General features: G+C 38.1%; 2 protein-coding genes across 4 annotated transcripts in view; one reads left to right on the forward strand and one right to left on the reverse strand.

The window, feature by feature from the left end:
• CTBP1 (C-terminal binding protein 1) overlaps positions 1-13,123 on the forward strand; it is a 426,424-nt gene that overhangs the window by 96,057 nt on the left and 317,244 nt on the right. The window lies entirely within an intron of this gene.
• The window catches only part of UVSSA (UV stimulated scaffold protein A), an 82,229-nt gene that overhangs the window by 64,980 nt on the left and 4,126 nt on the right, over positions 1-13,123 (reverse strand). For both annotated transcript variants that reach the window (XM_063125923.1, XM_063125922.1), the window contains exons 6-7: positions 12,984-13,093; positions 10,898-11,026 (exon numbers count right to left, since the gene is read on the reverse strand). In XM_063125923.1, the coding sequence (XP_062981993.1) occupies positions 10,898-11,026; positions 12,984-13,093 (239 nt within the window). The remainder of the gene's footprint in view (positions 1-10,897; positions 11,027-12,983; positions 13,094-13,123) is intronic.

Raw genomic sequence — 13,123 nt, forward strand, 5'->3', positions numbered from 1 at the left:
GTCTTATGCCCAGAATTCCACCATCAAACACTAGGTTTATGGCACTAAAACGTATATGTTTCAATTTCTGTCTGTGAACTCACTGCACCCCCTCAACCAATCCAAGCCTCCAGTTTTGACTCTCTTCAAAGGTACCTACATACTTTGTAACAACCCTTGAATAGGATTATATCCTCAGCAATGGGCAGTTAAAAACACCAGTTAACTAGTTTTTGTGAATGAAGTGACACAGGCCCCCATCCAGCTAAGGTAATCCATATATATAAGCAGGCCTGTGTATCACTTGCTGGATCACAAACCAGAAGTGTAAGTTTGATCTGCACCCAAATGCACATCAAAAATGTGCATATGAATGCCAGTTCTGCCTATTTCAACTTCAGTAGGAGATTTATAAATAGGTACAACATAAACACCTTTTTAAATGTGACTAGAGTGGAACAAAGAATAAATGATACTTCAAATAAACCTCATATTTTAAGAGCTGATGCCTGTCATTATACGGTTTAATCTGATCACTTGCATTTCTCAGCTTTTACAGAGAAATCTGGATATATCTTTTGCCCTATCCCAAGCAGAGATAATAAGCTGTAGCTTAAGGAATTAGTATTTTTTAAATTGTATCATAATTGTACAACAGATTGCAGTTAGTCACATAGTTGTGCAGTAACATTTCAGATGCATCTTCAAATCATAATTATGTAGAATGTTTTACCTTTATAGCAGTTCATAGTTACCCTACTGAATGCCTGCAATTTTGAATATTTAATAATCCTTCTTGTCATGACATACATTCTGGATGTAATTACGATGTAAGATGGTAACTTTTGGCCAAATAACCAACCATGGTGTGAAAAAGTTCTGACAGGCAACACAATAACTTTAACCCAACATTGGTTATCGTATTGCCCAAACCCAGTCAATGAGTTAGTAGCCAACAAACATTTTGTATTAGTCTGCCAGCCCTTACTACCGTTTCTCATTCAGTTTACAAAAACGTTACTGCCAGGTCATCTGAAGATAATTCTTTCTTGCCACAGGCAACCAGACAAATTACTTTTTACAAGTTTGACCACTAGAGTGTTTTGCTTGAACAACAGAACCCTTAGACTACTAACGCTTTCATTTATTTATTTCAAGTATTTCTAGGTCACCTTTCAGGGCAAGAGCCCTCCCAAGATGGCTTACAAAATAAAATCTCATAGCATAAAAAAAACCGGGGGGAAAACCCATACAATGATAATATTGGGATAAAGATAGTTGATAACAGCTACTGTCTCAGCTACAGCATTTTGGTACTTTGTGAGCACATTTGTCAGGGGCAGGGCGGGGCTCTCTACTTTAAAAAAAACCAAACCCAGGTAGGTATCCTTTATCCCACTACAACAAACATTAAACTAGGGTATTTCTGATAATGGAAACAAAAAGTCAGGGCTTCAACTTGTAGTCATTTGATAAGATTATCATCTAGTAAGACACTTCTGGGTAAATATGCAGAAAGCATTATTAAAGCTAAAATTGTCAAGTATATAGAACAACAAATCGGGCCAAAGAAGTATTAGCATGGCTCCTGCAAAGGTAAGTACAGTGTCACAAACATTTTAGTTAAAAAGCATCAGCAAACACGTGAATACAGGTGAACCAGGTAGATATTGTCAGCCCACCCACCCCGAAAGATCCTTGCCAGACATTCATTTGGAGCTCTCTGAGCTGAGCATCCCAGAGAAGCAAACTGTTTAATGAAAGCCCAGGGGTAAACAGAGGGATCCCATACCATTGAGAGTGACATTAGTAGACCAGTCTCCCCAGGATGTGGAGGGCCCCCCTTCTGATCAGAGATGGAAGCTGAGCCTCCACCTAGTACAAGGAAATTCAGCTGGCTATCAGGCAAAGAAGTGCCTGTCTAAAAACAACAACAGAAGTGCGTATGAGTAAAAATCTACTCTTGAATAAGGGCCCTTCACAAGTAAGAACTTTCTAACACATCTCTGATGCTCTGCAACTGAGCCCTGGGTGGGACTTTAAGTGTTCAAACTTGGAAGCCTTCAGTTCTGGGTAGATGATTGCTGGAACAATGGCTTTTCTCCTGCTCCAAGACCCTTCCTCTTTGGACCTTGTGTGCTCTTGTCTTTTGGATCTTTTTTAGATGTTGCCTTCTAAATGCCCAAGCCAGAACTGACCTAGCCACTGGCTCCTATCTCCATAATATCAGCGTGCAGCCTGAAACCTTACGTCAGCCCCAAAGAGTGGGTGCAACATCACTTGAAGCAGAATAGCTATATTGCACCCTTGGACTGTTGACAAAGTCTCTTACCAAAGGCTCCTGACTAAACATAGCAGTCATGGGATAAGAGGATAACTATTCTCACAAATCAGTGACATGTTAAAGACTAGGAACCAGAGAGGTCTGCTTAGATAGGAAATTCTCACAATAGAGGGATATGCAAAGTGAGCTCCCCCAAGGATCTGTACTAAGACTGGTGCCTTTTACATTGTTCATAAATGAACTGGAGTTAGGGGTGAGCAGCAAGGTGGCCAGGTTTATGGATGATACAAACAAAAGGGACAGTCAAGAACTCCAAAAGGATTTTTCCAAACTTGGTGAGTTGGCAATGAAATGGCAAATGCAGCTCTGTAAGTGTAAAAGTGATGTGCACAGAGATAAAAAAAAATTCCTAACTTCACATTGATGGGGTCCTGAGCTGGTGATGACTGGCCAAGGAAGAGATGTTGGGGGTCATGGTGAATAGCTGAATGAAAATGTTGACCCAATGTTCAGCAGTTGTGGAAAAGGAAAGAGATTTAAAATAGAACTATCAAAATTGTAATACCTTTAAATGGAGTAAATATACTTGGAATGAAGTGTAGAGTTCTGGTGCATTTGACATATAGGATATTGTAGAGCTGGAAAAAATGCGAAAGAGGGCAACCAAGTGTTCAGGGGCTGGAGCAACTTCCCTATGAGGAAAGTTTCCCATGTCTGGAATTTTATTTTAGGGGAAAAAGTCAAGTGAAGGGAGGCGATAGAAGGATCACAGAATCCGCCTGCCCAGATTTGTGTGAGGTGTGGTAAAGGCAGGGATGTGGTGACAGGGAAAGCACACCAAGAAACTACAGGTATTTGTTTACTCAATCTGGGATTACTAAAATTTTGCAGCAAGATTGCTCGTTGTGTTATCTCAATCACTTTTCATTCCCTCCCAAGAAATCAGCTTTCTTCAGCTATGGTTGTGTGGCAAGCTCAGTGTCTCTCCCTCTAAGATGATGTAAGGTATCCTCAGATAAGTGAACTCTAAACTTCATTTGTCTTTCAGCCGGCTTGATGACTATGCATTTAAAAACCCATTCTATCTTATAAACTAAAAATTAAATGTACTCAGCTGTGATGGTCGTCATTGCATCTGCTATTTATATGCTAATACCCTCACTAGAAGATCTTGCAAATTATTCCACCATACTAATATTTCATGTGCATCTACTCACAGCCAACTAAATATTTTTTTCCTAGAGGAGAGAGGATTTTTGGCCAAGGAATTAATACTTACCGCAGTGGAACCAATTTATATGGGCAACTTTATGTGAATGCATTTTGAATTCAGCCATGACATAAAATATAGTCATCTTAAATGGAGGAAGGGAACAATTTGTGTAACCAAATCAGAGAGTGTTCATTAACAGAGTATAAAACCTTTTTGAAATGACTGTTAATGTAGACCAAAACAAAGTACTGTATTTGGACAGAGATTTTTATAACTTTATCTACTCTATACTTTTAAAATCATAAATGTAAGTGCATATTAACCAATCTGTAGTTTGATTTTCCCTCTGTTTAGAACTGCAGTAAATACTGGAGTGGAAATTCATTATGTTCCAGGCACAAATATAAATTTGGATTGACCTGGTTCACATGACATGATAGCCCACAGTGGCTTAATTTATCCAAGGAGGCTGTGGCCTTGTGCTAGGTGCCCACAGGCACCCTTCTTAGATGGCACTCGGCTTGCTGTATCTTGTCATGTCATGCGAACCCAGGTGGCAGGAAATGTTTGAGGGTTAGACAACCCTCAAATAAGCTGAAAACAAGCCATGGGTTATTTGAGGGTTGTCTAAGTCTCAAATAACCCCAGCTGCCTAGGTTCACATGACATGGCAAGCCATGGCAAGCTGGGCACCATACAAAAAAGGCACCCTTGAGTGCCCCCCATAACACAACAACTCTTGTGGGTAAATTAAGCCACAGTGGATTGTTGAGTTGTGTGAAATAGGACAATTGTTACTAATTGCATTTGTATGCTTCTATTACTGTAAAGAACTCAAAGGTTGCTCTCTTACATTAGAGAACCACCTTGGTATATCAGTACTATTTTATGGAGGAGGGAGTGGCAGAACTTCAAGGCTGATTTTAAAATAGCTGACTGTGTTGTCTCTTGACATTAGTGTCTGACAACACTCTCTTTTCCCCTTCACAATTCTAATACCTCAGCCTTCCTCAACCTGATGTTCTGCAGCTGTTTTGGACTTCAACTTTTATCAGCCCCACGCAGCATGAACAATATTCAAGAATCATTGAGTTCTAGTCCAAAGCATGTGGAGGGCACCAGGTTGGAGAAGGTTATAATATCTGACTGAGCTATTGCCTGGCATTTAACATCTACATGTGACTCAGAATTTGTCCAGAGACATCTTGTTTAGAGCGCTTTTATTGCCTATTGAGATATAGGAGAATCCAACTGTTGTAAGTACTATATTTTATTTATTTATTTATTTATTGCATTTCTATACCGCCCAATAGCCGGAGCTCTCTGGGCGGTTCACTATATGCAGCAGCAGGAGTAGAAATTATTGTTCTTCCTCCTTTTTGTAAATCACTTTGTCATGAGTTAGTTCTATGACAAGGTTTTAACCTAAGCTTTGTTCAACAACAACTACAACAAAAGCCTGTATTGAACCGATCATCTGTATAGTGTGGCATTAGGGTTTGACTATTAGTTACTTGAGTTTTCATATATTTAAAGGAGAGACAATGGCACAATTCACCAAACTTGATCCATATGTACAAGGCTTTCAAAAGTGCAAATAAGTTTAAACAATCTCCTAACCCTTAATTGTCAGCAACATTAAGACAGAATGACACCTTGGGAGGACTTCTGTTCTGAAAGGTGGCTGAGAGATAGTTTAAACAAATAAATAAATCTGCCCAGAATAGAATACAGGCAGCTTCAGTGAAGGCAAGGCACACAGGCCATAAGGGCTAAATTCTGATAACAGAATTGAAAGGGGGTGGCGGCATAAACCTAAGCGTCCAGAGTTTGTTCCTGTCCAAAATGGGATTCAGAGCGCAGATTCTGTTCCTGCATTATCTGATCTAGGTCCCAATTCATTCTGAAATAATTCTAGCTACCTATAAATGCTTAAGCAATATTACTACTGCTCTTAGCAATTTCTGTACATAAAGCAATCATAAAAGACCATGACTGCTCAGCTACAGAAAATATCAACTAGTATGTCAAGCTGGTTGGCCAAATACCCCTCATGAAAATGGAGGGGAGACATTTGGCCACTTGCGGGGTAGTGAATTTTAAGAGTTTGGTCTTACCTTTAAATACTAGGTGGTTGAAGGTTTCTCTTTTTATTGACCAACCCTCCACCCCACCCCTCAAAAGCCTTGCTGTCACCTCCCGTGAAGCTTTAGGGTTATTCCCAGGGGGTGGGGTGGGTGGAAATGGCTGCTCCCATTGTGGCTATGTTTATGCACTTATATCAGACGTACATAAAGCAGCATAAAATAATTCTTAAAATATACATAACACAATGATGAAAATATACACATCCATTAAAAAACAATAAAACAGACAGCTTATACCCAGCAGACAAATTAAAATCAACTTCTTTATAAACTGCAAAAATGAGCCCACACTGGGTGCACACTTTCCTCTAAGGAAAAAGGCAAAGGTCTCAAACACATTAGGAATCAGCTTGGCACTGAATTATTTTTACACCTAGTCATTTTTATTTTATCAATCCAGTATGGATATAGGAAAACATTTACTAATTAGATATTCCCATATGATTCAAGACAGCTACATAAACAGTGAGGTTGCATTTCAGATTACCATTCCAGAATTCTAAGTTAATAATGAAAAACCTTCAGATTTACCACCTATCAACTGAGTATGCAGCTATTAGTTCTAGCCACAGACTTAAATATATATATTATTCATTTTATCTTAAAGATTTAATTAAAAATGTGGACTAACATGCAATATTTAAAACATCTTACAAAAGATAAAACAACCTAAAAATAATAAACAAAGATAAAATTGTTCTCCTTCCATTTAGTTATCTCTTCCGATATATCTTCACAATGTAATCACATCTCTTCTCCTTTTTTCTAGGCAAATTTGTCCAAAGTTCCAAAATCTCTGTTCATTATATTGCTTGCAAAACTGGAGACCCTTCTCTTTGCATCTGCTTCAGTATCAATTCATCACTATTGCATTATCCCTACATGATAGCAATAGTTCGTTTGCCTTTTTTGCAGTCACATTACATTGGCAACTCATAACTATCTTGTCATGGCAACCGATATTCCAAGATCTCTTTTCATCTGTCATTTTCAGATAAACCACTACGCAATGCATACACGCTGGGGCTCTTTCCATGACACAACAGCCCATCGTGGGTTATTTAACCCATGGTGAGGCTGCCACTTGAGTAGTTGCCGTTTTGAATATGCAACCCCTTGCATAACCCATGCTTTCTGGGTTTGCATGACACAACACCCGAGCAGGGGTTGCATGTGCAATCTGGCACCTGCAGGCACCACAGCTAGTCATGGGTTAAATAACTAATGTCAAACCATGGCGTGCTATCTGAACACATATTAGTACGTTCCTGAATTTAAAACCTTACACTTCATATTACTGAAATATATTCCACCTTTGTTACCCCAGTTTACAGTATCATCAAAACCAATCTGTATAGCTTCCTCACTCATCTTTTAAAGTGTCTAACTCGTGTAGACATTTCATCAACACACTTCTACTCTCCTGCCCTTCTCTAGGGATGGGTGAAACTGTCAAGCTCAATTTTGGTCAGATTCTCTTTTTTCCACGGCTAAGTTTGTTCTGTCCCATTTCTATAGATTGTGAAATTATTTTTAGTTCACATAAAAATGTGTATGTATTTTCATGCGTATTTTTCAAAATATACAGATTTTACTCTGTACAGCACCATGTACACTGATGGCGCTATATAAATAAAATAATAATAATAATAATAATAATAATAATAATAATAATAATAATAGGCCTTTTGGTGCACACATTTTCAAATATAAGCATCTTTTGCAAGCAATTTTTCCACTGAGTGAAGTGTTTGTGCACATTTCCCCATTTTTTTGTATTGAGTTCCAAATGTATTCATTTTTCTATGAATTTTTGGCAACCTACACTGAAAGTACAGATTTTGATATTTAACGGCACAACCATTGCTCTGGTCTATTTTGTGTATGCTTCATTCTATCACTTCAGATTTAATTGGAGCATAATCTGAAAGTCAGAGCGTGCCCTACTTTTGTCAAGCTACAGAACAAGAGACTGATTTAGGGTGTAATCCTATACACACACTTACCTGGGAATAAGTCCCATTGAACTAAATGCTGCTTACTTCTAAGTAGCCATGTACAGGATTGCACTGTTAGTTTACATTTATCTTTGCAAGCTTCACGGATTTTAAAAAATCCAATGCCATGTAACAGCAAGTTATGCTTGTCCGTATTGAAAAGTGATTACTCCATTCATATTTACTGACCTGATGGATTATCAGTGTTCCCTAACAGAATTTTTTCTAAAAATATTACTGTTATACTTTACAAAACAAAGGGCAAACGTTGCGATTTTAGTTTAAAGAACTGCACGTGCAGATTTCTTGCTTATTTTTAACATTGAAAACCAATTAGATGATAGGCAAGCATAAATATTCAGGAACTTAGCAGAACTTTTGACAATAGATAGCCACGGATACTTACATTTAACATGTTAGCTTACGAAAATCTTTTTGAATATATTTAAACCTTACAGAGAAATATTAGTCAAGAGCAAATGATTTTAGATACTGCCTAAAAAAGAGTGAATTTTCATTTTAAATACTGAAAGTAATTAATGAGGATCTAGAGCAGTATCACCCCTCCCTCCCTCCCTCCCTCTCTCTCTCTCTCTCTCTCTCTCTCTCTCTCTCTCTCTCTCTCTCTCGCACACACACACACACACACACACAAACTTTCAAATGATGCCAGTAAAATAAATGCCCAATATGCAGAGTGCACTCCCTCTACTGGCCAATGAAAAGAATTCTAGACAAGTTTATACTTTGAAACTAAGGATATTCATATGGGAATCAGTTGCATTATTTTCAATAGGACCTACTGCCACATTGTGTATTTTGAATCACAGAAATTTTTTTTACCATCCCCTAAAAAAAATGTGCAATGCCACTTCAAAGGAAAAAGTATTCAAGTCTCATTTAAAGTGTTTGCAAAAATGCAGCTCTCGACAGTTAGTAATATTTATTTTTTACATCAGGATTATCTGAACTCTACACTACTATGCCAGTGTTCAGATTTTCCCAGGGTAAAATCTGAAACAGTCTGTTGGCCTGTTCTGAGTGAATGGCAGCCTCCTTATGACGCAAAATATCACATTTCTTATTGTGTATAAATAAGTCCTAGCCAGGAGCCTGCCAAGCAAATTGTGCCATACACATTTGTCCACTAAATGTGGACAAATATGTATGGCATAATTTGTATTTAATACAATAGTATATTTTAATCTCAAACCAGAGTTTTATCTTTGCCATCCTTTCTACTTCTGTACCACCAGGGGCACAGACTAACACCTCAAGAACACAGAAATTCAGAAGAGGAAAACTGAATTGTGCAAAAGATGTGTTAAATGCCAGTGAAGTTATCTGTTAAGCAGGACAGATGTCTGCAGCACAAAGTAGTAAAAGTAATCAAAACCTTTACAGAAATGGAGGAACACTTGAGCAAATATGAGAAACATATAATTGTGGAAATAAGGTGGGTAAACTTAATTCTATTAAAATCCATGCAGCTAATACCCATGATAGAAAATTATACTTTAAAACATTTTATTTAGAACTTTGCAAATTTTGAACATGGTCTTCAATTAATAGCATATGGACCTGTTACAACAGAGATCTTGCTAAATTCTCTATGCTGGACTTTGGAAGCAACTATCTTTCAATTGTCTGAGGATCTTACTGCTCTCTCTACACTTGAACATATATGCAGTAGTTGCCAATTTCATTTGGATATCTATTCAGATATATGGACAGCTTATTTAATGCATATATTTAAGATATGAGTGCTAAATTTCCATTAATATTATTGTGAAACAATGCTGTCTTTCGTTGTTCCTTTTGTTGTCATTATAATTGCATGTTAAAAATAAATAATAGTTTTTAAAAAGACCTCTGTGCTGGAACTGATAGCCAGAAGCACCTATATTTACATGCCCATTTTTCAGTTTTAAGCTGTCCTAGCTTCAATCATTCGGCAGTTAAGTTTTGCCACTGAACGAGGACCACCTTTTTATTCCATAAACAAGATGTACATAAAAGGGGGATTCTTGGATTTCTCAATTAAATTCCCTTATACTTGAGACCTAGAAGATGCTCAGATTTTAGAACAGGTCACATGATCTGTTGAGCAGATCATGTGATCAGGGAGCAGGGGGTTGGACTCGATGGCTTTATAGGCCCTTTCCAACTCTACTATTTTATGATACTATGATTCTATTTTTCATAGGCCATGGCAATACCAGCGGGGGCTTAGTATTTGGTGCATTTTTTCCCATAAAGGCTGTTCACATACTAGATCTCTTCACATATACCAAGTGTGTGTGTGGAATGGGAGGTGGCACTGCACCTGTTGGCCCAGCCTCTGATGCTCACATGTTCAGCTGTACCAGCCTACCACCCCTTTCTAATATTCTGCTGAACAAACAGATATTGAGGGACGGCCTTTCTCCCCTCTCCATGTGTACTATATATGCATGGAGGGCTAATGAACAGCCCTTCATTTTTAACCCAAGCTCAACCGGACTTCCTATTTATTATTAAAGTACTGCTCATCATGAGCTTTGCAGAAGGTACTTAGAACTTGAAAAGTACTTCCTACAAAGCACACAGGCTTCTGTGCCTTACAGGTCCAAAAAGGCACATACTTAGGTTCTTTATTAACCATTACAGAATTTTTAAAATGTAGTTTCTCCTTAGGAAAACCTGTCTTCAAGAGTACGTTACAAAAAAAATATCCACAAAAAGTTAATTATTGCCAGTTGACTTGGACTGATTCTTGACCTATTTTGTGATGCATGGAAGTAGCCCAATCAGGGGCAATACGTGACAGGTGAAATTAGTCACCCTTGAGCAAGTCAACAATTCAACATGGATGGCAAGATGAGTTCACTCCTGCTTTATTTCCACAGCAATCTGTCATGCCTTCTCAGCTGCCACCTTCTCCCATATTTTTTGGCTTACAATGTAGCACTTGCTTGAATGGGCTTCAACTAATGCTAAATTTGAAGCAAAATGAGGAAAATGAAATAATCTGCTTTGCCATTTAAGGACATGGGAAACAAGCGGACATCTAGAGCTGGTTGCATAAGAAGAGGAGAAACATTTAGGTCAAGATAATGCAAAGCAAGCACACACAACGCCTCAGCAGTACCCCCGATCTCCAGAAATGTCCTCCACATAATCAACGTATATCAAATTAAGACTAGAACATGACATGATGAGAAAATACCATGGCATCACTTTCTGTATACAAATATTCAACCACTAATATACATCAGAAATATTTAGCTCAACTCACCACTTTCTTGTTCCTCTCTTTAAAGTCAATATTCATTTTCTTGTGTTTCTCCAAAGCAGTCTCCAATTTATTTTTAAGGTCGATGGCTTGTCTCAAGCGCTCATCACTTATTCCAGCCCTTGTGAACAACTACAAGTTTAAATTGCACATTAGTTCATTCATCCAAATACATCCCACAATGAGCTATGTATTTGCCTATCATAGAAGAAAACCAAGACATAAACTTGCAATACTTGACAACCAGCAACTACCGTAGATAATACTTCTGGGTAAACAGCTTTGTCCCCGTCTCCCCCAACAGTGAAATGCAACAAAAGAGAGGTCAATTAGCAGCTAGAATTCAGCATGCTATACAGGCTTCCAGCTGAAAAACAGGTTGAAATCCTACACCAACTTACCTAGGAGTAACCCTATTGAACTCAATGGGGCTTACTTCTGACTAGATATATATAGCAGGGGTGGGTAGACATTAGGCTTGCAGGATCTACTTTATTTTTTAACTAGAACTTTGAGCTCCATAAATCACAGCCAGGGGCAAAACAGTGGTTCAGGCAGGCAGACATACAGTATGAATTAAGGAATAGGGTGTCTCTGAATTTGTGATTGGTACCAGAACCAAACCCACAAGTCCTTTCACACAAAAGTCCACTCCTGGTTCCCCCCCTCCCGCCAGAATTTCTTTTTCAGCAATTGACTATTGAAGAATCAAGCTATTTAGTTTTTGCTATTGTTAGGCAATCCTGAGTCAGAAAACTTACAAATTCCTCCCAAAGCTGCATCAGCCCACCCCTGGTATATAGGATTGAACTAATAGTACATTAAATTATCTCCTACCCATGGTTAGTTGCAGGTGGAGGTAATAAATTGTACAAAGGTTATCATTATGTAAGTTAAAATACCACATCATATTTTTATACTTAGAAGTTGCTTTGGCTCACATAAGCGGCTTGCATTAGAACCCAAGCAAATTTTTGACTTTTCCCTTAAACACCAGATCCTTGTGTCATATCATTGTTACCCTGTGAAAGTTTTCTAATGGATGGGATATAAATACTTAAAATAAAATGAAATAGTTTTGCAAGTCCTGTTTCAAAAGCTGTTTGCCAGGAACCAACTGTTCAAGAATACCACCACCACCCCGCCCTCGCCCCCCCCCCCACACACTTCGTTGAACTAGTTCCATGTTTCTTTGTATCTTGGTCCTAAATCTTATACCCTATTATAAACATATACAACCTATGCTGGGTGATTTTTCTAAGGTTGAGAACTCATGAAATGCTCAAAGACTGGTGTAAATGCCTTTTTCAGAAATGTTCCAGATAACAAGAAGACAACTTATACATTCTCCCTAGGGTTCAACAGCAGGAACCATTTTTGATTACGAGAAGGGCAACTTCCCATATGAGAACTACACTAACACTTTTGAGAGAGGGAGAGAGAGAGAGGGCACAGCCAGAGACCAAGCCAGCAAAGTGCCTGCGCTTTGCATTTAGAGGGCTATTTTACTTCTCTGGGGTTCCACACTGGTTATTTGATGGGTGAGCCTGGTGCAATCCATTTATAAGACAGAATTATCTTTGTTCCACATGTGCAAAATTGTTGCTGCTATTTGAGCTTGATTTGCTCTGTGCAGATCATTTGGGCTCTTATAAAAGAAACATACAAGTAATGTTTGTAAACAAGTAATGTTTGTAAAATGCATTTAGAAAGAATTAACATCAGTTCCTCGGGACGATGGAAAAGAGCAGAGGGATTTAGGACAAAAGATAGCTGAGACTAATTAATACTCCAAACTAACATTGTCACCAGCTGGGGCTAAGTTAGAACGATCCCTTTGATATTAGTGAGGGCACAAATTACTGGATATATTTTAGGTGATCATTTCTAATAGCAATTAGGAAAAACTAATAACAATTTATAAGCATAGTTGAGTTCTATCTGTATAACCAGCCTGTGTGGCATCACGTAAATTGAAGAGGAAATTCAAACTTGATCAGTGTTAAAAAGAACTAGAGGAAGGAGAACAACCAAAATACAGAATGGAAAGAAACGTTATTTTATTCTCAGTGGAAAGGATTTTGCTCACCTGAATCCAAGATTGTACAGAAGGCAAAAATTTGTTTCTGATAAGCTTATAAGCATCCATAACATTACTTATTATGGCTGTATTGTCTTCATTCTCATGCAGTTTCACATCTAACGGGGGAAAAGGAAGATCAAAATATG

This window comes from Elgaria multicarinata, chromosome 5, assembly GCF_023053635.1.
Source record: "Elgaria multicarinata webbii isolate HBS135686 ecotype San Diego chromosome 5, rElgMul1.1.pri, whole genome shotgun sequence".
In the NCBI taxonomy this organism is placed as follows: domain Eukaryota; kingdom Metazoa; phylum Chordata; class Lepidosauria; order Squamata; family Anguidae; genus Elgaria; species Elgaria multicarinata.